Source organism: Notechis scutatus, chromosome 4 (genome assembly GCF_049901735.1).
Source record: "Notechis scutatus isolate UNSWTSFEM ecotype Mainland chromosome 4, rNotScu1.2, whole genome shotgun sequence".
Taxonomy (NCBI): domain Eukaryota; kingdom Metazoa; phylum Chordata; class Lepidosauria; order Squamata; family Elapidae; genus Notechis; species Notechis scutatus.
The window spans coordinates 2,313,917-2,337,827 of record NC_142012.1 but is presented as its reverse complement, the minus strand read 5'-3'; the positions used below and the strand labels follow the sequence as shown (position 1 = coordinate 2,337,827).

Here is a 23,911-nt window from a genome sequence, read left to right as displayed (position 1 = left end):
AACAAATTTTCACTTTAACCTGGTTTAAAGAAATGTTAAATCTTGTGTTTCTCAACCTTGTCGACTTTTAGCTTATGAAGCTATTTCAGGGATCTGCAAACTTGACCAACTTTGAAACTTGTGGACTTCAACTCCCAGAATTCCCTAGCCATCATGGCTGGCTGAGGGATTGTGGGAGTTGAAGTCCACAAGCCTTAAAGTGGCCAAGTTTGGAGACCCTCTGAGCTATTTTGTAATTTTGCAAATGTACAAAATAAGCATGGATGTTGTTATTTTGGCCCATCTTTGTAGGTGGGGGTTCCAGAATGGAGCAGTGGTGACCTAGAGGTGGAGCTGCCGCCTCACAATCAGGAGGCTGTGAGTTCAATCCTGGGCAGAGGCAGATATTTCTCTCTCCGGGCACAATGAGAATATTATCTGCCGAAGAAAACTTCGTCCTGGCAACAGGAAGAGCATCCGGCCAGTAAATACTCTGCTAGCTCCGTTCCGTTGCCCAGACTCCACCCCAATGCAAGAGATTATGGGGTTCTTAAAAGAAGATGATTTTTCCATCAGTAATAGTTATCCAAGTCTGCTTCAATAACACCCATCAAGGCTTTCCAAGGTAGGGCCAGTTTTCTGACCCATTAGGGTTTTTTTTTAGCAGTTGACAGTGTGACAGTTTTCCCTATGGGTAATCTGGATGCCCATGTGATGACTCAAAGGGGCGTGGCACAAAAGCAACAAAGTCACAAAAGTAGATAAAGTCCCTTTAATTCCTCCAACTTGGCCCCCAACGTCCAGTTATCATCGGCTGGAGAAAAAACTCTCCCAAGAACAGTCTTTAAAGGTAAGAAATTCAGTCTGAACCCAAACTACATCTAAATTATAAATAAAAACCAACACAAACCACAAGCTGCAGCAATTAACAAGACAGGGCAGGATAAGGAATTGCAGACTTCAAAAGATAATGAAACATACACAGTTGGGAGGATGCCAGAACCCAGATAAGACAAACAAAGATAATGCACGCTTTGCTTCCAGCAAGGTGCTGTGCGCAAACGCCCTTTTTAAATCCTGTTTTCCCAGGTGCAGCTAATGAAGGGAATCGGGACCCTTTCCTCCCCTGTAAGCCAGCAACCCCCATCACTCCCTTCTCCATTCCTCCCTGCATGCCCTAAGATGAAGAGGGCGTGGCCCTGGGTCTTCCTCCAAATTCCATCTCCCTTGTTCTACCTCTTCCTTGATCTGCCCAGCCAGACTGTGCCCTTCCCCAGCCAAGATACTCTTAATCTTACATGGGAAAAGACCCAAACTCACCTGCCATCTTCAGGCTTTTGTACATAGTGTTCGTCTATACAAAAGCCTGAAGATGGCAGATGAGATTCTGCTAAATGTTGCTACAACTTTAAAAGCACACACATCACATGGGAAAATACAACAAAGCTGAATGCCATACACACACACACACACACACACATATGTATGTATGTATGTATGTATATGTATATGTATATGTATATGTATATGTATATGTATATGTATATGTATATGTATATGTATATGTATATGTATATGTATGTTTTCTTAAGTTTTCTGGTTTTTTTGGGTACTTACATGTATGGTATTCAGCTTTGTTGGTATTTTCCCACGTCATTATAGTTGTGCTTTTAAAGTTGTAGCAACATTTCAGCAGAATCTCATCTGCCATCATCAGGCTTCTGTATTGTGTATTGTGACTCACAGATGATGACAATACAGATGATGATGGCATATATATATATATATATATATATATATATATATATATATATATATATATATATATATATATATATATATATATATATATATATATATATGGCATAGAATCACGTGAAGTGTTAGTACTGCTTTATAAAACCTTAGTAAGGCCACACCTGGAGTACTGCACCCAGTTTTGGTCAGCACATTACCAAAAAAGATGATGAGACTTTGGAAAAAGTGCAGAGAGGAGCAACTAAGATGATTCAAGGCCTGGAGACAAAAACCCACGAGGAACGGTTGCAGAATTTGGGTTTGGCCAGTCTAGAGAAAAAAAGGACTTTTAGGGGAAGACATGATATTAGTATCCCAGTATTGGAGGGGCTGCCCCAAAGAAGAAAGGGTCGATTTATTTTCCAAAGCACCTGAAGGCAGCACAAGAAGCAGCAGATGGAAACTCATCAAAGAGAGAAACAACCTGGAATTTCAGGAGAAACTTCCTGACAGGACAATTAATCAGTGGAACAGCTTGCCACTAGAGGTTGTGGTTGCTCCATTACTGGAGGTTTTTAAAAAGAGCCTGGGCAATCACTTGTCTGGAATGATATAGGGTCTCCCGCTTGAGCAGCAAGGGGCTGGACTAGAAGACCTCCAAGGTTCCTGATCTCATAAATTGTGGTCACATGACTACAGGAACGTCCAAAATGTGTGTCAGGATTCCGGCAGTGACCCCCCCCCCAATTAAATCATGAGTCTTGAGCCAAACTTCCAAAGGATTTATTGAGAGTTAAACATGTCAGCACTGCCTGGGTGTAGCCAACTCTGAGACACATCATTCATGGCCCTGGTTTCCCCCCCCCTACCCCCAGGGTGTATCCTGATTCATATTCTCCAATGGGACACCTCCATAGCCCAGAGTCATCAATCAGGCTCTCCAGTTAGATCTTTGCACGGCAGAAACTTCAGTCACCTAGTTACTATCTTTGAAAACTATTTATGGAATGCGCTTTCGGTTTTGCAAGCTGCCCCACTGCTCCCCCTTCTCTTTCTGTTGGCAACTCTAAAAAAAACCAGAGAAATATTTTATGAGTTTGACAATGTGATCATGTCATGTCAATGTGATTGGAACAGGGTCGTCAGTGCTGAGCGATCCGTTGTAACTTCCCATGGTCACTTAGTCACTGCTTGTAAATCGAGGACCAGCCGTATATTTATACAAGAACTTCCTTTCCCTACTTTACAGAAAGGTTAGGAGTTTGAGGCCTTCAAGGGTTTTGTGATAATGCTTCCCATCGCAAGGGCTTCACTTCTCTTTTCATAAACCACGCTTAAACAAATTTGTCACACAATGCAAGGAGACTTTTATTCATTCACAATTGTGGGTAGAGTATTTACATTTTATTCTTAAACGGTTACAGGCTTGGGATCAGTCGGGGCGGCTCCTTCAGGTTCTAAGCCCGTGACGCCCACGAAATGACACCTTAATAAAATTGGGGTTTTCCTTGTTGTTGCTTATTGGCCAGGTGCATCAGGCGGAGGAGAAGATCTCCAGTTGAGCCATCCAGCCCGGTCAAATTCCTTTCTGGAGACGTCCGTCCTCTCTCGCCGTTCTCATTTCCGCAGGCAGCATCGGAGATGCAGCTCTCTGTAAAAGGATAGGATTTATTTAAAAAAAAAAGAATATTACCTGGTTCTGTGGGCGTGGCTTGGTGAGCGTGGTGTGGCTTGGTGGGCCTGGCAGGGGGGGGGATACTGCAAAATCCTCCTTCCCTCCCCACCCCACTAGCCTGCTTTCCAGCTCTGTTCTCCTATGCAGGGCAACCAAAGGAAACCCAGCCGATCAGCTGGGACTCAATGGGAGGCAGAGAAGGGATGGGGTTGGCGGGGCCAGTCAGGGGTGGGATTGGTTGGTTCTCCAAACTACTCAAAATTTCCGCTACCGGTTCTCTAGAACCGGTCCAAACCAGCTGAATACCACCTTTGGTTGGGTCAGTCTCAGACAGGTAAGAAAGTTGGCCAAAGCTTTTCCTAGCTCTTGTTTGTGGGGTTTTAGCAGCAACTCACTCTGGGTGGGGTTAGGATGGTCCCCAGCACATGGAGTTGCCACAAAGAGGAGGGGGTCAAATTATTCTCCAAAGCAGCTGAACACAAGAAGCAATGGGTGAAAACTGATCAAGGAGAGAAGCAACTTGGAATTAAGGAGAAACTTCCTAACTGTGAGGACAATTAACCAGTGGAACCGCTTGCCACCAGAAGTTGTGGGTGCTTCATCACCGGAGGCTTTTAAGAAGAGATTAGACAACTGTTTGTCTGAAATGGTATGGGATCTCCTGCTTGAGCAGGGGGCTGGACTAGAACAGGGGTCCCCAACCGCCGGTCTGCGGACCGGTACCGGGCCGCGGAACAAGCCTTACCGGGTCGCTGGTTGCTGGGCGCCGCCATCTTTTTTGGTAAAAAGCGCTTCTGGTGAGCTTTTCCGGTAGAAAGCTCACCGGGCGCTGTTTCGTCATAAAAGATGGCGGCGCCAGCGCTCCAGTGAGCTTTTCGGGTAGAAAGCCATTTCTACCCGAAAAGCTCACCAGAAAGCTGGCGCCGCCATCTTTTATGACGAACAGCGCCCGTGACGCCACCGGAAGCGCCTTTTCGTCATAAAAGATGGCGGCGCCCAGTTGACGCCGCACCGCGCAGCGCCCAGCTGATGTCGGAACCGGGCGGCGGCGAAAAGGTTGGGGATCCCTGGACTAGAAGACCTCTAAGGTCCCTTCCAAGTCTATTCTGATTGACTGGAAAATATTCCCCTCTGGATTTCTGTAAATTAAAAACCTGGGAATAGGTCAGTATCTCTCAACCTTGACCACTTTAAGATGTTGAGGGACTTCAACATCCCCAGCCAGGAATTCTGGGAGTTGAAGTCCATACATCTTAAAGTGACCATATTTGGGGACTTCTGTTCTAAGACATCCTTAGTTCCAAGTTGCTTCTCTCCTTGGTTAGTTTCCAGCCGTTGCTTCTTGTCCTGCCTTCTGGGGCTTTGGATAAATAGTTGACACCCCCCCACACACACACACACTTATTTGGGGCACCCCTTTAGATATTGGAAGACTGCCAATCATGTCACTCCTAGTCCTCTTCTTTGTAAGTCTAGACATATCTAGTTCCCTTAACTGGACATTGTACATTTTAGCTTCCAAGACCCCTAATCCTCTTTGTTGCTCTTCTCTGCACACTTTCCAAGGCTGCTGACAGCTTTAAGACTTGTGGACTTCAACTCCCAGAATTCTTCCTCCAATCATATTAGCTCCAGGAATTCTGGGAGTTGAAGTCCACAAGTCTTAAACTTGCCAAGTTTGAAGACCCTTGTGATAGATGATGGATGGATGGATGGATAGAGATGGATGGATGGATGAGGAGATGATAGATAGACAGGCAGACAGACAGATAGATAGATGATAGATCAGGGGCCTTCAAACTTGACAGCTTTAAGCCTTGTGGACTTCAACTCCCAGAATTCCTCCTCCAGTTATGTTAGCTCAGGAATTCTGGCAGATGAAGTCCACAAGTCTTCAACTGGCCAAGTTTGGGGACCCTGGTGATAGATGATGGATGGATGGATGGATGGATGGATGGGGAGATGATAGACAGACAGATAGATGATAGATCAGGGGCCTTCAAACTTGACAGTTTTAAGACTTGTGGACTTCAACTCCCAGAATTCCTCCTCCAGTTATGTTAGTTCAGGAATTCTGGGAGTTGAAGTCCACAAGTCTTAGCTGTCAAGTTTGGGGACCCCTGCAAGATCTCTTATCAGAGCGCCCAACCTTGGCAACTTTGCAACTTGTGGTTTGACTCCAGAATTCCTCCTCCAGTCATGTTAGTTCAGGAATTCTGAGTTGAAGTTCACAAGTCTGAAACTTGGAGTTTGAAGACCCTTGTGATAGATGATGGATGGATGGAGATGGATGGATGAGAGATGATAGATAGACAGGCAGACAGACAGACAGATAGATAGATGATAGATCAGGGGCCTTCAAACTTGACAGCTTTAAGACTTGTGGACTTCAACTCCCAGAATTCCTCCTCCAGTCATGTTAGCTCAGGAATTCTGGGAGTTGAAGTCCACAAGTCTTAAAGCTGTCAAGTTGGGGGATCCCTGCTTTAGGGCTTCAGGAAAAAAAAATCCACATCACTGCTCAACATAACATTTGGTTGAGGATGAATGCAATTACACGTTTTAACTTCTCGTCTGATCTTTCTTTTTCTCTCCACTTTTTCCCTTCCCCACCACTGGTCCCCACCCCTCCTCCGGTAAATACCATCGTTGCAGCAAATGCCGGGGGCTGCGCATCGCCCGTCTGCCCCGCACAGCTTCCCCCCAGCCTCGCAGGGCGAAGGCAGAAAGTTCTCCTCGAGGCAACGCACGGTCTCCGGAGTCCCCAAATAGCAGCCCATCTCTTCTCCGCAACAAATGTTGGGCCCGAAGCAGCTCCCTCTGTTGCCGGGGCCGCAGCGGATACACTAAAGCCAAAGAAAGGAAAAGAAGATGGTCAACATCTGGAGGTATCACAGCAGGGTGGAAAAACCGTCTCCCTCCTGGGTACAGCTGACAAAGCAAGGAAACCCCTTTAGGTAAGCAGCCCCATTCGAATACAGTTAGCTGATGAGAGCTAAATAGCTTGAAATAGATCTATAGAATAGGAATAGGAATAGAATAGAACTAGGAATAGAATAGAAAATAGAATAGAATAGAGAATAGAATAGAATAGAATAGAATAGAATAGAATAGAATAGAATAGAATAGAATAGAATAGAATAGAATAGAATAGAATAGAATAGAATAGAATAGAATAGAATAGAATAGAATAGAATAGAATAGAAAATAGAAAATAGAAAATAGAAAATAGAAAATAGAAATAGAAAATAGAAAATAGAATAGGAATAGAATAGGAATAGGAATAAAATAGAACTAGGAATAGAATAGAAAATAGAATAGAATAGAATAGAGAATAGAATAGAATAGAATAGAATAGAATAGAATAGAATAGAATAGAATAGAATAGAATAGAATAGAATAGAATAGAATAGAATAGAATGAAAATAGAAAATAGAAAATAGAAAATAGAAAATAGAAAATAGAAAATAGAAAATAGAATAGAATAGGAAGAAAATAGAATAGGAATGGAAAATGGAATAGGAATAGAGAATAGAATAGAATAGAATAGAATAGAATGAATAGAATAGAATAGAATAGAATAGAATAGAATAGAATAGAATAATAGAATTCTTTATTGGTCAAGTGTGATTGGACACACAAGGAATTTGTCTTGGTGCAAATGCTCTCAGTGTACATAAAAGAAAAGATACATTCGTCAAGAGTCAAGAATCATCAGATGCAACACTTAATAATAGGCATAGGGTACAAATAAGCCATCAAATCATACTAGGAAACAGTGAATAGAATAGAGTAGAGTAGAGTAGAGTAGAGTAGAAATAGTAGAATAGAATAGAGTAGAGTAGAGTAGAATAGAGTAGAATAGAATAGAATAGAAATAGGAATAGAATGGAATAGAATAGAATAGAATGGAATGGAATGGAATGGAATGGAATGGAATGGAATAACAGAGTTGGAAGGGACCTTGAAGGTCTTCTAGTCCAACCCCCTGCCTAGGTAGAAAACCCTACACCACTTCAGACAAAATGGTTATCCAACATCTTCTTAAAAACTTCCAGTGTTGAAGCACTCACAATTTCTGGAGGCAAGTTGTTCCACTGATTAATTGTTCTGACTCTCAGGAAATGTCTCTTTATTTCTAAGTTGCTTCTCTCCTGGATTAGTTTCCATCCGTTGCTTCTTGTCCTGCCCTCAGGGGCTTTGGAGAATAGTTTGATTCCCTCTTCTTTGAGGCAGCCCCTCAAATTCTGGCATACTGCTATCATGTCTCCCCTGGTCCTTCTTTTCATTAGACTAGACCTACCCAGTTCCTGCAACCGTTCTTCCTGTGTTTTAGCCTCCTGTCCCCTAATCCTCTTTGTGGCTCTTCTCTGCACTGGAGTCTCAACCTCTAGCTCAACCGCCTTGACTTATTTGAAAAAGAGGGGATACAAATAAAATAAATCTTGAAAGTTATGCAGGTCCCAGGAAAATCACGTTGGCAGAGGTTGGATCTCATTTCTCTTAACTTGATGCTGAGAATGTTCTTCCCTAGTGACATCCAAAAGCCAAATACATATAAAGACATATAAATACAGAAATAAAAACATTTCAGGCAGATTCTGCCTGTAGATCTTGTGTTTGTGGATGATGGCCAGAAGTCAGGAGAAGCCCGGTGGTAACTTTTCTGACTAACCAATTTTATGAAAAGTTTTATAAAACTTTCTGCCTGGAAACAGCTGTAAGTCTAGCCTGCTATTTGGGTCATGGTAGCTAACCTGGGATGTTAGCTTAGCATTGCTCATCTAGGTTATCATTCATTAGGCTCAATAGCAGGAACTGGGAGAGGGATCTTGGAGTCTTAGAGGACAACCAGCTAAATAGGATCCAGCCGTGTGCAGCAGCTGCCAAAAAAGCCAACGCAATCCTAAGTTGCATCAACAGAGGGATACAATCGAGATCAAGGGAGGTACTAATACCACTCTATAAAGCCTTAGTAAGGCCACACCTAGAGTCCTGCATCCAGTTTTGGGCACCACATTATAAAAAAGAGTTTGAGACTCTAGAAAAAGTGCAGAGAAGAGCAACCAGGAGGATTTTAGGGGACTGGAGGCTAAAACATACAAAGAATGGTTACAGGAACTGGGCCTGGCTAATCTAGTGAAGAGAAGGACTTGGGGAGACAGGATAGCGGTCTTCCAATATTTGAGGGGCTGCCCCAGAGAGGAGGAAAGAGTCAAGCTATTCTCCAAGGCACCTGAAGGCCAGACAAGGAACAATGGATGGAAGCTGAACAAGGAGAGATTCAGCCTGGAAATAAGGAGAAACTTTCTGACAGTGAAAACAATCAACCCATGGAACAGAAGTTACATTCAGAAGTTGTGGGAGCTTCAATGCTGGAAGCTTTCAAGAAGAGACTGGACTGCCACCTGTCAGGAATGGGCAGGGGGTTGGACTAGATGACCTACAAGGTCCCTTCCAACTCTGTTAATCTGTAAACCCCCCCCCCCCCAATTCTTCTCTTTGATAGGCTAGATTTACCAAGTTCCCTCAACTGATCATCATATGATGTAGCCTCCAGATCCTTCCTCATATTTACAAATATAAGCGTCTATGGAGGCTCTCAATTATCCAGGTCATGGTTGTCCCAAAAGTGCTTTTCAAAGGGTACCTGGACTTTCTTATTATTATTATTTTTTTTGAAAACACTTTTTGTCTTGGACAACCCTTTGTCTGATACGATATAAGGTTTCCCGCTTGAACAGAGGGTTAGACTAGAAGACCTTGGAGCTCCCTTCCAGTCCTGTGAGATTCTACACCTTCTGCTTTTCCCTTCCCTAAACTCTCTTATTCTCAACCATGAAGCTTCTCCAGCTCCGTTCTTCCTTGCTAAACCGAAGAAAGTCAATTGCAGAACTGAAGAAGAAGCTTCCTGAATGAGAAGCCAAACGTTTTTCTAAGAAAAACAACAAGAAGGAAGTCCATTTTCCCTTTTGGAAAAAAAAACATCTTTGGGATGAAATGATACAACTTAGGTCAAGGGTCCCCAAACTTGGCCACTTTAAGACTTGTGGACTTCAACTCCCAGAATTCATAGCTGGCTGGAGAATTCTGGGAGCTGAAGTCCACAAGTTTTAAAGTGGCCAAGTTTGGAGACCTCTGACTATGGATAATGAAAGCATGCATCGTTGGACAGCCATTTGTCCAGATTTGTACAGGGTCCTCTTTTTGAGCAGAGGGGTGGACTAGAAGACCTCCGAGGTCCCTTCCATCTCTGTTATTGCTCTACCACCTTTGTATGGGGGGGAATTACCTTTCACCTGTGTGCCTCATTGACAGAGCTACCCCCCTGCTGGGAATTAAAGGTTTGATAACCTACAGACAAGGAAAGGACAAGGAGAAAGAAGAGAAGACCATGGAATTCTTCCTCAAGGAAAGATAAACGCAAACACCTGAGATATTTCTGCCTTACCTGTCGGATTTCTGCATCAGGCAGGGATCTCTTTCCTCCTCGGGGGCAGTTCTGGATGTAGCAGGCTGAAGACAAGGTGAGGAAACAGAAGAGAAACGCCGAAAGGATCCCAGCAGACATCTTGAGAAGGTTGGCAAAACAATTGCTCCAGCTGCCCTGCCTTCTCTCTTGTTTGTATCTGATTCCTGGGCTGCATCCCCGGCCTATTTATATTGTTTGCATCCATTGTTTGGAAGCCCTGTAACGCTGTGCCCCCAACATGGTTACAAGTGTGAGGGGGGGCCTCTGCCCCCTCCCTCCATAGACCTCCCACCCAAAAAGCCAACCTCCGACCAACAGCCGTAATTGAGCCATTCAGTGCCGAGAGCTGTTCTTTTCTCCCCAAGCTGCCGCTTTTATTGCCGGCCAATTATTTTTAATCAGGGCATCATCAAAACGGTGAGTCGGTTTGGCCCGCAGGGACGATGTCGGCTGGAAAGCAGCGAGCATAAAATCAGGATGTTTTTGCCTCTGTCCAAAATCTTTTTTTTTCTTTCTTTTGCTTTTCTGTGTTTTAGGGTGGAAACCTTCGTAAACATGGCCAGGATAGCTGCAAAAGGCATCAAAAACCCTGTGCCACTTTTAAGAGCCTCTGCCACCCTTTGAACGGAACAGCTGGCATGGACCTTTCTCTCGACACTAAAAGTCCTGGCATAAGTTGGATGTTCTGAAAAGCTCCTTTGACTTAAAGCTAACTCCATCTAACTCCCACCTTGTTTGTTTGTTTGTTTGTTTGTCATCCCATTTCTGAAATATAAAGGCACACCTCCCTTTAGATGTTCCTTTCTCATCTATCCTTATGCAACGTCTCAATGGTTCTAAGATTCTAATAGGGTTGGGGTCTCTTCTCTTCCCCTCTTCCCTTCCCCATTCCATTCCATTTGTGTTTTCTATTCTATTTTCTCTTCTTTTCTATTTTCTCTTCTCTTCTTGTCTTCTCTTCTCCCCTTCTTTTCCTTTCCCTTCCCTTCTCTCTTCCTTTTATTTTTTCTTCCTCCTTTAATCTTTCCTTTTAGTTATTTTCCTTTCATTCCCTTCCCTTCTTCAGACATGACTTCCCTTCCCCCTTTCCCTTCCTCTTTCCTTTCCCCTCCTCTCCTCCATTCCATTCTTGTTTTCCATTCTCTTCTCTTCTCTTCTCTTCTCTTCTCTTCTCTTCTCTTCTCTTCTCTTCTCTTCTCTCCTCTCCCTCTCCTCTCCTCTCCTCCTCTCCTCTTCTTCTCCTCAGCTCTCCTCTTCTCTCCTTCCCTTCCATTTCATTCCATCCCATTCCATTCTTGTTTTCCATCTCTCTCCTCTCCTCTCCTCAGCTCTTCTTCTCTCCTCTCTTCTCTTCTTCTCTTCTCTTCTCTTCTCTTCTCTTCTCTTCTCTCTCCTCTCCTCTCCTCTCTTCAGCTCTTCGTCTCTCCTCTCCTCTCCTCCCTTCCCTTCCATTCCATCCCATCCCATCCCATTTTGTTTTCCATTCTCTCCTCTCCTCTCCTCAGCTCTTCTTCTCTCCTCTCTCCTCTTCTCTTCTGTTCTTCTCTTCTCTTCTCTCCTCTCCTCCTCTCCTCTCTTCTCTCCTCTTCTGTTCTTCTCTTCTCTCCTCTCCTCTTCTGTTCTTCTCTTCTCTTCTCTTCTCTCTTCTCTCTTCTCTTCTCTCCTCTTCTCTCCTCTCCTCTCCTCAGCTCTTCTTCTCTCCTCTCCTCCCTTCCCTTCCATTCCATTCCATCCCATCCCATCCCATTCTTGTTTTCATTCTCTCTTCTCCTCTCCTCTCTCCCTCCTCTCCTCTCCCTCTCCTCTCTCTCCTCCCTCCCTCTCCTCCCCTCCCTTCCCTTCCAACCCATCCCATCCATTCTTGTTTTCCATTCTCTCCTCTCCTCTCTTCCATTCCATTCCATTCCATTCCTCTTTTATATTCTTTTTTCTATTTTTCCTCTCCTTTCCCCTCCCCTCCCCTCCCCTCCCACTTGTGACTCTAGGAGTGTAACCTTGTTGCTTGTATCCTTAAGATTTATATTAACTGTTTCCTAGTATCATTTGATTGCTTATTGTACCCTGTGACTATCATTAAGTGTTGGACCTTATGATTCTTGACTCTTGACTGATGTATCTCTTCTTTTATGTACACTGAGAGCATTTACACCAAGACAGATTCCTTGTGTGTCCAACCACACTTGGCCAATAAAGAATTCTGTTCTGTACTATTCTATTCTATTCTATTCTATTCTATTCTATTCTATTCTATTCTATTCTGTTCTGTTCTGTTCTGTTCCTATTCTTCATTCCAATATTCTATTCTATTCTATTCTATTCTATTCTATTCTATTCTATTCTATTCTATTCTATTCTATTCTATTCTATTCTATTCTATTATCTCTTCTCTTCTCTTCTCTTCTCTTCTCTTCTCTTCTCTTCTATCCCTTTTTCCATAGCTGCCCAGGACAAACAAGTGATTCCCTTGAACCTTTCTGGTGAACTCCTGATTCAACAGTCTTGTGCAAACCCAAATAGGTCAACCTGAGCTATTGTGTGAACCCAATCGGTGACACCTGCAACCCCCTCTTTTGTGGCCAGGCCAAAAAGATGGGGAGGAGGCCTGTGGGTGGGTGGGTGGGTGGGAGTTCCTGGCAATATTTCAAACCTTCGTCCTCCACACTTGACTTCAGCCAAATAGCTGCTGAGATCTTCTGCCAGGGCCACAGATGGAAATTCCTCTGATTCAGCATCACAAGGACCGTGGGACGCTTTGGCCGCAGCCAAAAAATAATCCCACTGCGCCCATTTCCCATCTGTGTAGGACAAGGGACTTCCAGAAGGGGCTTTGGAGGAAGAATTTAACCCCCCCTTTTTCCCCCCTCCTATTTTGGTTCTGGAAAAACACAGTGATCCAGAAGAGTCCAGCTTCCCTACTTCCCGGCTTTTAAAAATGTAAAACGGCTTCTGTGCAAAAAGCCCTGTTGGGTTTCACCTTGCCAGATAAAAGGGATCAGCTGAAAGAAACGGAGATCCAGGAATGGTGGTGGGAAGCAGAGGCTTGCTTTGGGTTCAACGAGGAAGGTATCTCCTCCAAGGAAGATACTCAGAAATGCAATCTCTTCACCCCTGCTCCCTTCCAACACTGACGATGTTACCTAGTTGGGTAGTGAAATGTCTGCAAGAAAACAACCAAGCTGAGAGAGCACCAAGGACCCCACAGTTCTTCTCTTCCTCCTTCTCCCCGTCCTCCTCCCCCTCCTCCTCCTTTCCACAAACCCCACTCCCATCTAGCACTGATGATGTTCCCTAGTTGGGTCATGAAAGATCTGCAAGAAAACAACCAATCTCAGGGAACACAGAGGACCCCATAGTCTTTCCTCCTCCTCCTCCTCCTCCCCTCCTCCTCCTCCTCCTCCTCCTCCTCCTCCTCCTCCTCCTCCTCCTCCTCCTCCCTCCTCCCTCCTCCTCCTCCTCCTCCTCCTCCTCCTCCTCCTCTCCTCCTTCTAGCACTGATGGTGTTCCCTAGTTGGGTCATGAAATGTCTGCAAGGAAACCACCCAGCTCAGAGAGTACCAAGGATCCCAGAGTTGTTCTCCTCCTCCTCCTCCTCCACCTCCACCTCCACCTCCACCTCTTCCTCCTTTCTGCAAACCCCACTCCCATCTAGCACTGATGATGTTCCCTAGTTGGGTCATGAAAGATCTGCAAGAAAACAACCAATCTCAGGGAACACCAAGGAGACCACATAAGCCCATGAGTTCTGCTAGATTTCTTCTAATGCAAATGCACAGCCACAAAAACAAAAACAAAAACAGAATAACAGAGTTGGAAGGGACCTAAAAGATCTTCTAGTCTAGTCCAACCACCTACTCAGGCAGGAATCCCTATATCATTTCATATAAACTGCTTTCCAATCTCTTCTTAAAAACATCCAGTGTTGGAGTGTCCACAACTTCTGGAGGCGAGCAGTTCCACTGGTTAATTATTCTCACTATTGGGAAATTTCTCCTTCATTCTAGGTTGCTTCTCTCCCTGATTATTTTACATCCACTGTTTCTTGTTGTAGCCTTCTGGTGCTTTGGAAAATAAATTGACCCCCCCCCCACTTCTTTGGGGAAACCCCGAAATATTGGAACAATGCTGTCACATCTCCCCTAGTCCTAATTTTCCCTGGACTGAACATATCCAATTTTTGTAACCATGGTTACGAGGGTCGGGTACCATTTATCAGAGATGCTTTGGAGATGGACTCCATTGCAGATCCGCTGTCTTTTTTTTTTTAAACAAATTTTATTAATTTTTTTAAAGACAAACAAAACATAAGACATAAAAGCATAAAACCTCCTTTCTAAAAGTTACTTATAGGTTTTAACAAGGCAAATAAAACATTATTTTGTACAGCATAGTTCCAAATTATCACATTTCCATTTAAACACATATATATCTTTTCCGAATTTCTCATTGTTTCTCCCTTCACTTTTATTCAATTATATTTCTTTCTATCAAGGTTTTATTAATTCTCAATCAAACATAAACACACAAAATACAAAACATAAAACAAAACATAGAAACATAAAGCCTCCTTTCTGAAGGCCACTTGTAGATTTTGACAAAACAAATAAGACATTCTTTTATACGACATAATTCCAAATTATCATTTGTACATATCTTTTCCAAATTTCTCATTGTTTCTCCCTTTAGTTTTATTCCTCCAAGGTTTTATTAATTCTCAATCAAACATAGCTAACCAAAACACAAAACATAAAACATAAAACTTCTTTTTGGAAAGTGGCTTAACCCCAGGTTACATCTTTTTTTACAGACCTAAATCAAATTCATGCTCACCTTATATACCATTCTTATCTTATTAACCATTCTATATTTTCTATATAGCTTCTCCCTTCTTTTCACTCTCTTAATTATATTTTGTTTCTTTCATCTTATTTTAAAATCATTATACTTGTATCTTTTGTCCGTTCTTTTCCAATGATCTATTTATCTCTTCTCTTCCCCTGTATACTGATCCGCAGTCTTGATGGCCGGGAAACTTTTCCTAACTTTAGTTTCTGGGGAAAATAACAGAGTTGGCTTAGGGTTGCTTTCAAGTCGATTCTCTTCTTGTATTTACCCCTCCCGCCTACACCCCCTCCTCACTCATCACTCCACCCCGGTTCTCTGCCACGGAACTAAACCCTCCCTGCAGTGCAGGTCCCTAAGGAATGACACGGCCGGATGGATGGCAGCAAGGAACCCGCCGAGAATGTGCCCTGAATATGCAAAAAGGAATCTGGTAAAGGACAAACACGTCAGCAAGCTCGACCCCAGAGGGCTGGCAGCCGCCCAGGATGGCCCACGACGCCACAGGCGTTCTTTCTTTTAGGAGAAGCAATTATCCAAGGGGGGAGGGGGCCCTGTGGTGGTGGTGGTTGGAATTAATTCACGGAAAAATAGCAAATGAGAAACGGAGAGGAGCAAATCGGAAGGGGACAATTTAGCACAGTGGTTGCCAGTTAGGGGCCAGGGGCCACTGGGGGTCCAAGAGAAAATTTGGGTGGTCCGCAGAGAAATGTCGTCCCCCAAAGCAATGAATCCAGGCTGCGCAGGAACACAAGGTTGCGCTGCCCATAGGGCCCGCGGGAAGACAAGGCTTGCATCACTTGCATTGTAAACAACACGAGGTAAGGAGGGGAGGGGGGAAAGGGCGGAGGGGGGGAACTTGCCCCACTCGCGCCACGCACCTGGCCTGGCCACCGGGCTGCTTCTTTCCGCTTTTTTCTGCTTCTGCTTTTGGCTGCACGCAAGGAAAGCAGCAGAAGTCTTTCTTTCTCTCCCCCAAACTCTGCCCAAAATGAGTCTTTGGGACCCTGCAAGGCCTCCTGCTCCAAGAGGCTGTGCCGGCACGACAAGCCTCACAAAGACTCGTTTCTGGCGGAGTTTGGGGGAGAGAAAGAAAGACTTCTGCTGCTTCTGCTGTTTTCCTTGCAGGAAGCCAAAAGTCTCTCTCTCTCTCTCCCCTGAGAACGGAGCTGAAAAGCAGGTTAGGAATGTGCCTTGGAGGGGGTAGGGGTGTATGAGGGACCTGTGTGCATATGTGTGTGTGTGTGTGTGTGTGTGTGTGCAGAGAGAGAGAGAGAGAGAGAGAGAGAGAGAGAGAACATCACCGCCAGCCCTCCGAGGTTAGATCGGGTTGCTCTCCCTCCCTCCCTCCCTCCCTCTCTCTCTCCCACACCAACGCCAGCAAACCACTGTCAGTCAAAATTCATATTAGTGGTCCGCAGGATTTAAAATTATGAGTTTGGTAGTCTCCGAGGTGCAAAAGTTTGGCGACCCCTGATTTAGCAGATGGGACCCAACTGGTGCAGACAGGGGTGAGATGCTGCCACTATAACAACCAGTTTGGTGATTTAACGTGCCTGATGAGTGCTGTGCGCATGTGAACACCAAGGCAAAAATTCTTACCTGCTATGTTACTTCGGGGGAGTAACAGAGCTGAGGAATGGCAATCCACTCTTGGTGCTGATCAGCTGGGATAATAAAGGTCAGGTTCGCTCCCAGCTGATCTTTGGAGCTAGGGGTTTGCCCGAACTGGTCCGAACCGGCAGAATCCCACCCCTGGGTACAGCCGTTATCACACAGAATTCCCCAACCAGCACGGCTGAGATTAAGTGTCAACTCATAAAATATTTCTATGGCCTTTTAGAGTTGCCAACAGAAAGGGAGGGTGAAAATGGGTTTGCTTGGACATCAAAAGCACATTCCATAAACAGTTTTTCCAAGATAGTAACTAGGTGACTGAAGTTTCTGCCACGCAAATCTCTAACTGGAGAGCGTGATTGATGACTCTGGGCTATGGAGGGGTCCCATTGGAGAATATGAATTAGGATACACCCAGGAGGTATGGGGGGGAAAACCAGGGTCAAGGGTGACCATGAATGATGTGCCTCAGAGTCGGCTACACCCAGGCAGCGCTGGCATGTTAATTCCCAATAAATTCTTTTTGCAGTTTTGGAAGTTTAGCTGGAGACTCATGATTTAATTGGGGATAACTTCCAGAATCCTAAGACTAAGATTTTTGGAAGCTGGTTCAAAGCATTACAGATTTTATTGAAATATAAGCTGCTGCTGCTTCTTCCATATCCATCGTTGGATGTTGGTGGTCATGTTGGCGATCCTAATTTTATCCACCGCCACCGATGCTTGTGTGTTTTTAGGAGGCGGGGAATTTTGGTGGGTGAGGAGGTGTTTGGGGATTGTCGTGTGTGTTTGCGTGTTGGGTCTGGTCTCCAGGTGTTATGTGAATTTTGTTGTATGATTAAGAAAATAATGGAATGTGCAGAAAAGAGCAGATTAATATTAGCAATTAGAGAGCAAGAAGAAAAAGAGTATTATAAGATATGGGATTTATTCTACCAATGGTTAAATAAAAAAGTAGGAAATTGAAGTATAACATAACAGCAATGATATGTTATAATTGAGTAGCTCGGAATAAATTATAATACAAATAAAATTAGTAAGAATTGAGATTTGCTCGAAAGGATAATATGGAACTGAAATTAAAGTCTAATAATGGTGTAATAATAATACAATTTTATACAACGGTACAAATGGTTGAATAAAAAGGAAGTAAAGATGTCTACTGAAAATGATTAAAGAAATGCCAAGGAAAAATAGGAATAAGGATAAATGTATGTATAGCTATGTATATATGTAAAGTAATATAAATAAGTAAATCTTGTATTATAATGTAATAATAACATAAATAAGTAAGGATTTAGGAATTAAGTTACAGATGTATTTGTAGCAAATGACCTTAATTGACACTATTATGAAAATGCTGCAAAATGTGAGAACATGTTTCTCTTTTTTAAAATATTTTTTTGAAATTTTGAATAAACAAAATAAAATAATCATCATCATAATGCAATTTGATTCAGAAATTCAATTAATGCAATATGAATGTAAACTTAAGAGAGAAAGATAAAATAGATACTGTGCACAAGACATATGTACCAACCGACACACTGTATAACTGAACTGTTTTATTTGTTGTTTTATGTTTTATGTCTTATGTTTATGTTTGTTGTCAAAAAATAAAAAACTTTTTTATTTTTAAAAAAAGAATTTCATTGTATGTATACTGTGTATATATGTGCAATGACAATAAAGAGTTCAAATTCTAGCCTATCCGATCTCTCGGTTAGATCAGGTTAAAAAAAAATTAATTGAACCGGAGGCTGCGATGATCTTCATCTAAAATATTCCAAACCGCCCCCCTCTTGGGCTTCTCAGCGGTTTGTCAGACTGACTCAAAATTATGAGTTGTAAAATTATGACACGGAAAGAGAGAAGTTGATTATTTTTCTCAAGTGTCATTTCTAGACGGAATGGACACATTAGGAAATCAGGCCAGACTCCAGATTACTTTATCGTCAAATGAAATGATATTAGCGGCAATTATCTGGCCTTGGATGAAACGGTGCCTTGAATGATAATGCAGCCCTAAAAAATTAAACATTTAAGCAATGACATTTATTTTTTTAAAAAAAAAGTCGACAAAGGTTAATGGAAATGTTTTTCAAGGGAAGGAAAATTTGCATGCAACCTCCACACCACACACACACACACACACACACACACACACATTCACACACACAACACCGCAACAATCTAAAAGCAAGTGCTAAAATCAAGTCGACGCAGCAAACTCAGGGGTGTCGTGTTGGAGTTTGACTCCAAGGGAGAGGAGGAACAGCCGACAGGGAGTGGGAGTGTGGCTTCAGAGGTTGTGGAGGAAACTGGGGAAGGGCACAGGCCGGCTGGGCATTCAGAGGAAGACCCAGGCCCACACCATCCGAGGGCATGCAGGGAGGAGAGGATAAGGGAGAAACATGAATGGCGTGTCTATGGGGGAGGAAGGGGCCTTGATCCCCTTCATGGGCTGCAGCTGTGAGAACTGTTTAAAAGGATGGGCATGCGTATGGGCCAGTGCTGGAAGCAAAGCATGGAAATTTCTTTAGTCTGTCCATTCCTATCTGAGTTTGGCGTCCTTCCCAGTGTGTGTTCCGATATCTGTGGACGTCTTCAAGCCCTTATCTTGCCGGGTTCCCTGAATTGCTTCAGTGTGGTTTGTGTTGTTTTTGCTCTTTATAATTTATAGGCATTTTTAGTTTAAATGGCGTTTCCTCCTTTTCGTAACTGCTTGTGGGGGAGTTTTTTGTTTCCAGTCAAGGATATTTGGAGCTTTGAATCAAAGTGAAGGAAAAAAAGGGGCTTCACCTGTTTTTGTGACTGTGCTTATTTTATATCTCACCCTGGGTCATCATAGGGGTGCAGGAGGCAAAATGAATTTAGCATAAGAAAAAAAAAGGTGAGAGGGCTAACGTCTTTAAAGGGTGTGACGAGAGGTACAGCATAGTTTTGAAGTAGCCACACATAGGCCCAGGTTATAAGTATGATTTGGCAATGTACAAATATAATAAATAAGTAAAAATATCAGATATGGCTTATGCAGAAAATACTCCCACCTGTGAGCTCCTTGGTGCTCTATGAGCTTGGTTGGGTTTTTATTTTATTTTTTTGGCAGGTGTTTCATGACCCAACTAGGTAACATCATCAGTGCTAGAATGGAATGAGATGTTTGAGGAGGAAGAGGAGGAGGAGGACTCTTGGCGCGCTCTGAGCTTGACTCTTTTCTGCAGGTGTTTCATTAGCCAACTAAGTAACATCAGAGGGGGAGGGGAGGAGGAGGAGGAGGAGGAGGAGGAGGAGGAGGAGGAGGAGAAGAAGAAGAAGAAGAAGAAGAAGAAGAAGAAGAAGAAGAAGAAGAAGAAGAAGAAGAAGAAGAAGAAGAAGAAGAAGAAGAAGAAGAAGAAGAGGAGGAGGAGGAGGAGGAGGAGGAGGAGGAGGAGGAGGAGGAGGAGGAGGAGGAGGAGGAGGAGGAGGAGGAGGAGGAGGAGAGAGGAGGAGGAGGAGGAGGAGAAAGAAGAAGAGGAGGAGGAGGAAGAGGAGGAGGAGGAGGAGGAGGAGGAGGGAGGAGGAGGAGGAGGAGGAGGAGGAGGAGAAAGAAAGAAAGAAAGAAAAAGAAGAAGAGGAAGAGGAAGAAAAAGAAGAAGAGGAGGAGGAGGAGGAGAAAGAAGAAGAGGAGGAGGAGAAGAGGGGAGAGGAGAAAGAGAGAAAGAAAAAGAAGAAGAGGAAGAGGAAGAAGAAGAAAAAGAAAGAAGAGGAGGAGGAGGAGGAGGAGGAGGAGGAGGAGGAGGAGGAGGAGGAGGAGGAGAAAGAAGAAGAAGAGGAGGAAGAGGAGGAGGAGGAGGAGAAAGAAAGAAAGAAAAAGAAGAAGAGGAAGAGGAAGAAGAAGAAAAAGAAAAAGAAGAAGAGGAGGAGGAGGAAGAGGAAGAGGAGGAGGAGGAGGAGAACAGTCGGGTCCTCGGTGCCTCTCTGAGCTTGGCTGTTTTCTTGCAGACATTTATTGACCCAATTAGGTAACGTCATCTGTGCTAGAAGGGAGTGAGGTTTGCAGGGGGAGGAGGAGGAGGTGGTGATGGTGGTGGAGGAGGAGGAGGAAGAAGAAACAGATTATGGAATCCTTGACGTTCCCTGAGCTTAGAGAAGCTGCGTGGCTCAAGACTTGCCCTTTTGACAGGTCTTTTAGTCCTTGACCTATAACCCAGAGGTGGTATATTCAGCAGGTTCTGACCAGTTCTGGAGAACCGGTAGCGTAACTTTTGAGTCGTTTGGAGGACCATCAAATCCCGCCTCTGACTGGAGATTTTACAGTATCCTTCCCCTGCCACGCCCACCAAGCCGCGCCCACAGAACCGGCGGTAAAAAAATATTTGAATCCCACCACTGTTACAACCGTAATTGAACCCACAATTTCAGACCCAAGTCGTGCTGGTCATAAAGTGGATATCGCCACATAACTGTGCCCAATTTCAGGCCTTTTTGTGATGGTTGGTAATCGAATGCTGTGAGTTGTTACCATGGTTGCTAAATGGTTGCTAAATACCCAAACTGCACTTGTGTGACTCTGTGTGTGTGCGTGTGTCACATGCAAGCTGGGGGATTCTGGGAGTTGGAAGTCCACACGTCTTAAAGTTGCCAAGGTTGGGAAGTCCTCGTTTACTCTAGGCCCCGTTTTCCAATTTAGGGATTTTAAAGTTGTGGTGACTTCCAACTGTTGTGGTTCGCCAGCAGCAGGTGCAAATGGCTGAGGTCTCGGAGAGTGAGGACTCGGATGAGGGGCCTGCGTGCGATTCAGGGATGGGGCCAGGACCATCAGGGAGTGGAGCGCTGCCTTCGGAGATGGTGGAGGCTGGCAGCAGTGAGGAAGAGGCCCCCGAGGAGCCTGTGCCCAGCACGCGTGCATGCAGGGCTGCTTGAAGGAAAGAGCAGCTGCAGCAGCACGGGCGACTCGGGAGTAAGGCTGCAAGGCGATGGCCCCTCCCGTAAGAGATAAAAGCCAGCTGAGAAACCGGAGTTCTGTGCGGGAAGCAAAGAAGCTTTTGCACTCAAGCCTTGTGGACGTTCGGAATATCTTGGTTTGTGTTTGGAGACTCTTTGGGTTTGAAATACTTCTTGGCAACTTTATCTCGTGTTCTTGGCAGCCTCGCACCACCTTGGCAAGGCTGGTTCTTATCAGAGACCATTAGTTTGAAACAGCCTTTTAACCGGGAAGGAACAGGAATTTGTAAAGAATCATGACAAGGTTTTGCTTTTATCTCTGTTTGGTGTTTGTTTCCTTGGAACAAAGTTTGGGTCAGAACACCATCTTAACATTTTTTTAATGTTGTGCCAGCTTTCACCAGCGACAGAGCAATACAACGGCTGTTTAAATCCCCTGTGATTTCAGACCATATTTTTTTTATTAAGGCTTAAAATGTCAGCTGTTAAGATGCCTTGACCACCGCACCCCTAGCTGCACAACAGACACCAAACAGGTGTGTATAAAACACACTTTTTGGGGGGGGGTTTCTCCTGTTAACAGATTGCACGATGAATTAAAATAGTTGCAACACTGTTCAAACTGCTCCGGTTTTCTGTTTTCTGCAAGGCTTCAAAACAGCCACTCTTTGTTTCTTTAGGTGTTCAGGGTTCGAATGTTACCATATATATTTTTGCGGGGGGGGGAAACATGGTGTGACTGCATTCTTGTTAAGATCTTGGCAAAGAGGTCTATTTTATTTTATTTTATTGCACATCTAGCGAAACAAACAGAAAACCCAGAGAGGGACCATGTAGATCAGAGGTCTCCAAACTTGTCAACTTTAAGATTTGTGGACTTCAACTCCCAGAATTCTGGGAGTTGAAGTCCACAAGACTTAAAGTTGCCAAGTTTGGGGACCCCTGATGTAGATTGTGGATGATTCAAGCCAATATGTCTTCCTGATTTAAATTCTTTTTTCCCTTTGAGTAAAAAAAAACCAACCACCTCACTTTGAACAGCATCAAAAACAGCCCCTGTGAGGGGGACCTTGGAGTCTGAGTGGACGATCCCATAAACATGAGCCAGAGGTGTGCAGCAGCCGCCAAAAAAGCCAATACGATCCTTGGTTGTATAAACAAGAGGCATCAAATCAAAATCACGTGAAGGATTAATACCACTTTATAAAGCCTTAGTAAGGCCACACCTAGAGTCCTGCATCCACTTTTGGTCACCACACTATAAAAAAAGATGTTGAGACTTTGGAAAAAGTGCAGAAAAGAGCAACTAGGATGATCAAAGACTCGGAGACTAAAACATACGAAGAACAGTTGCAGGTTTTGGATTTTGGCCAGTCTGGAGAAGTCTTGTGGTCCACCGGCGGAGAGGGCAGCAGAGTCGGACAGTAGGAAGGACCATGGGCCAGTCCGGGAGTCTGGGGAGGGCTCGGATGAGGGTCCTGCGTCTGATAAAGAGGTGGGGCCAGGGCCATCTGGGAGTTATGTGCCGACTCCGGAGCCTCCAGAATCTGATATCAGTGAGGTAGAGGAATAGCGGGAGCCTGTTCCCAGTGCGCACTTGTGCAGAACTGCCAGAAGGCAAGAACAGCTAAGACAAAAGGGGCGCCTTGGCAGTAAGGCTTGGAGATGATTGGCCCCTTCCATAAGACATAAAGGAGGAGCAAAGGGACAGGAGCCTTTGCAGGAAGCAACTTTGTTCGTTCTGGTCAGTTTAAACTCTGAAGCTCTGTGTGGACTTTGTGCTCCGTTTGGCCTTGTACAGCCAATTGGCAATTTAGTCGTTGGCAGCATTTCAAGGGAGATAAAGGTGGGTGCTTATCAGACTTATCCCGAAGGACTGTGGCAGACATCCGTGGGACTATTTACAAACTGTTTGGAGACTCATTATGGGTTGTGAATGCATATAATTCACAGCCATTGAAATAAAATCAAAGGTTTTAGGGAACTTATTGTCTCAGGAAGCCTTGATCAGGACAAAAAGGAGGATTAAGGGTGACATGATAGCAGTCTTCGATATTTGAGGGGCTGCCACAGAGAAGAGGAGGGGGTCAACTTTTTCTCCAAAGCCCCTGAAGGCAGGACGAGAATCAATGGATGGAAACTAACCAAGGAGAGAAGCAACCTGGAATTAAGGAGGCATTTCCTAACAGTGAGGATAGTCAAGCAGTAGAACAATTTGTCTTTAGAAGTTGTGGGTGCTTCATTACTGGAGGTTTTCAAGAAGAGACTGGACAACCATTTGTCTCAAATGCTATAAGGTCTCCTGCTTGAGCAAGGGGTTGGACTAGAAGACCTCCAAGGTCCCTCCCAGCTCTATTCTGAATTGAAAAGTGAAAAGTGTACTGCCAATTCCTCCCTTTTGTGAACAGGAAGCCACCTAACACAGGCAGTTTGAAACATGGCCAATGTCATGCCCAACAGAGTCTGAATCCGAACAGCTAACAGGGAGCGGGAGTGTGGCTCCGTTGGCTGTGGAGGAAACAGGAAGGGCAAAGTCCAGCTGGGCAGAGCAGGGGAGAGGTAGAACAAGGGGAGAGGGAGTTCAGAGGAAGACCCAGGCCCACCCCCTCTTCATCCTAGGGCACGCAGGGAGGAACAGAGAAGGGAGCAACGTGGGTTGCATGGCT

The 23,911-nt window shown here is 44.3% G+C and overlaps 1 protein-coding gene across 1 annotated transcript; it reads right to left on the bottom strand.

Annotated features, from left to right (window-relative positions):
• Positions 1-3,079: 3,079 nt before the first annotated feature.
• On the bottom strand, positions 3,080-10,382 carry LOC148130629 (vasotocin-neurophysin VT-like). Its single transcript, XM_087962657.1, has 3 exons — positions 9,843-10,382; positions 6,036-6,237; positions 3,080-3,367 (listed from the first exon to the last, which is right to left on the bottom strand). The coding sequence occupies exons 1-3, from the start codon at positions 9,960-9,962 to the stop codon at positions 3,204-3,206; spliced, it is 486 nt and encodes a 161-aa protein (XP_087818783.1). The 5' UTR covers positions 9,963-10,382; the 3' UTR covers positions 3,080-3,203.
• Positions 10,383-23,911: the final 13,529 nt, after the last annotated feature.

Bases quoted from the DNA above. Each gene is read 5' to 3' on its own strand.
- LOC148130629 (XM_087962657.1), bottom strand. From the start codon at position 9,962: ATGTCTGCTGGGATCCTTTCGGCGTTTCTCTTCTGTTTCCTCACCTTG. The intron at 6,238-9,842 runs GTAAGGCAGAAA...CTTTGGCTTTAG, and splicing joins CTGATGCAGAAATCCGACAG to TGTATCCGCTGCGGCCCCGG. The intron at 3,368-6,035 runs GTATTTACCGGA...ATCCTTTTACAG, and splicing joins CGGCATTTGCTGCAACGATG to AGAGCTGCATCTCCGATGCT.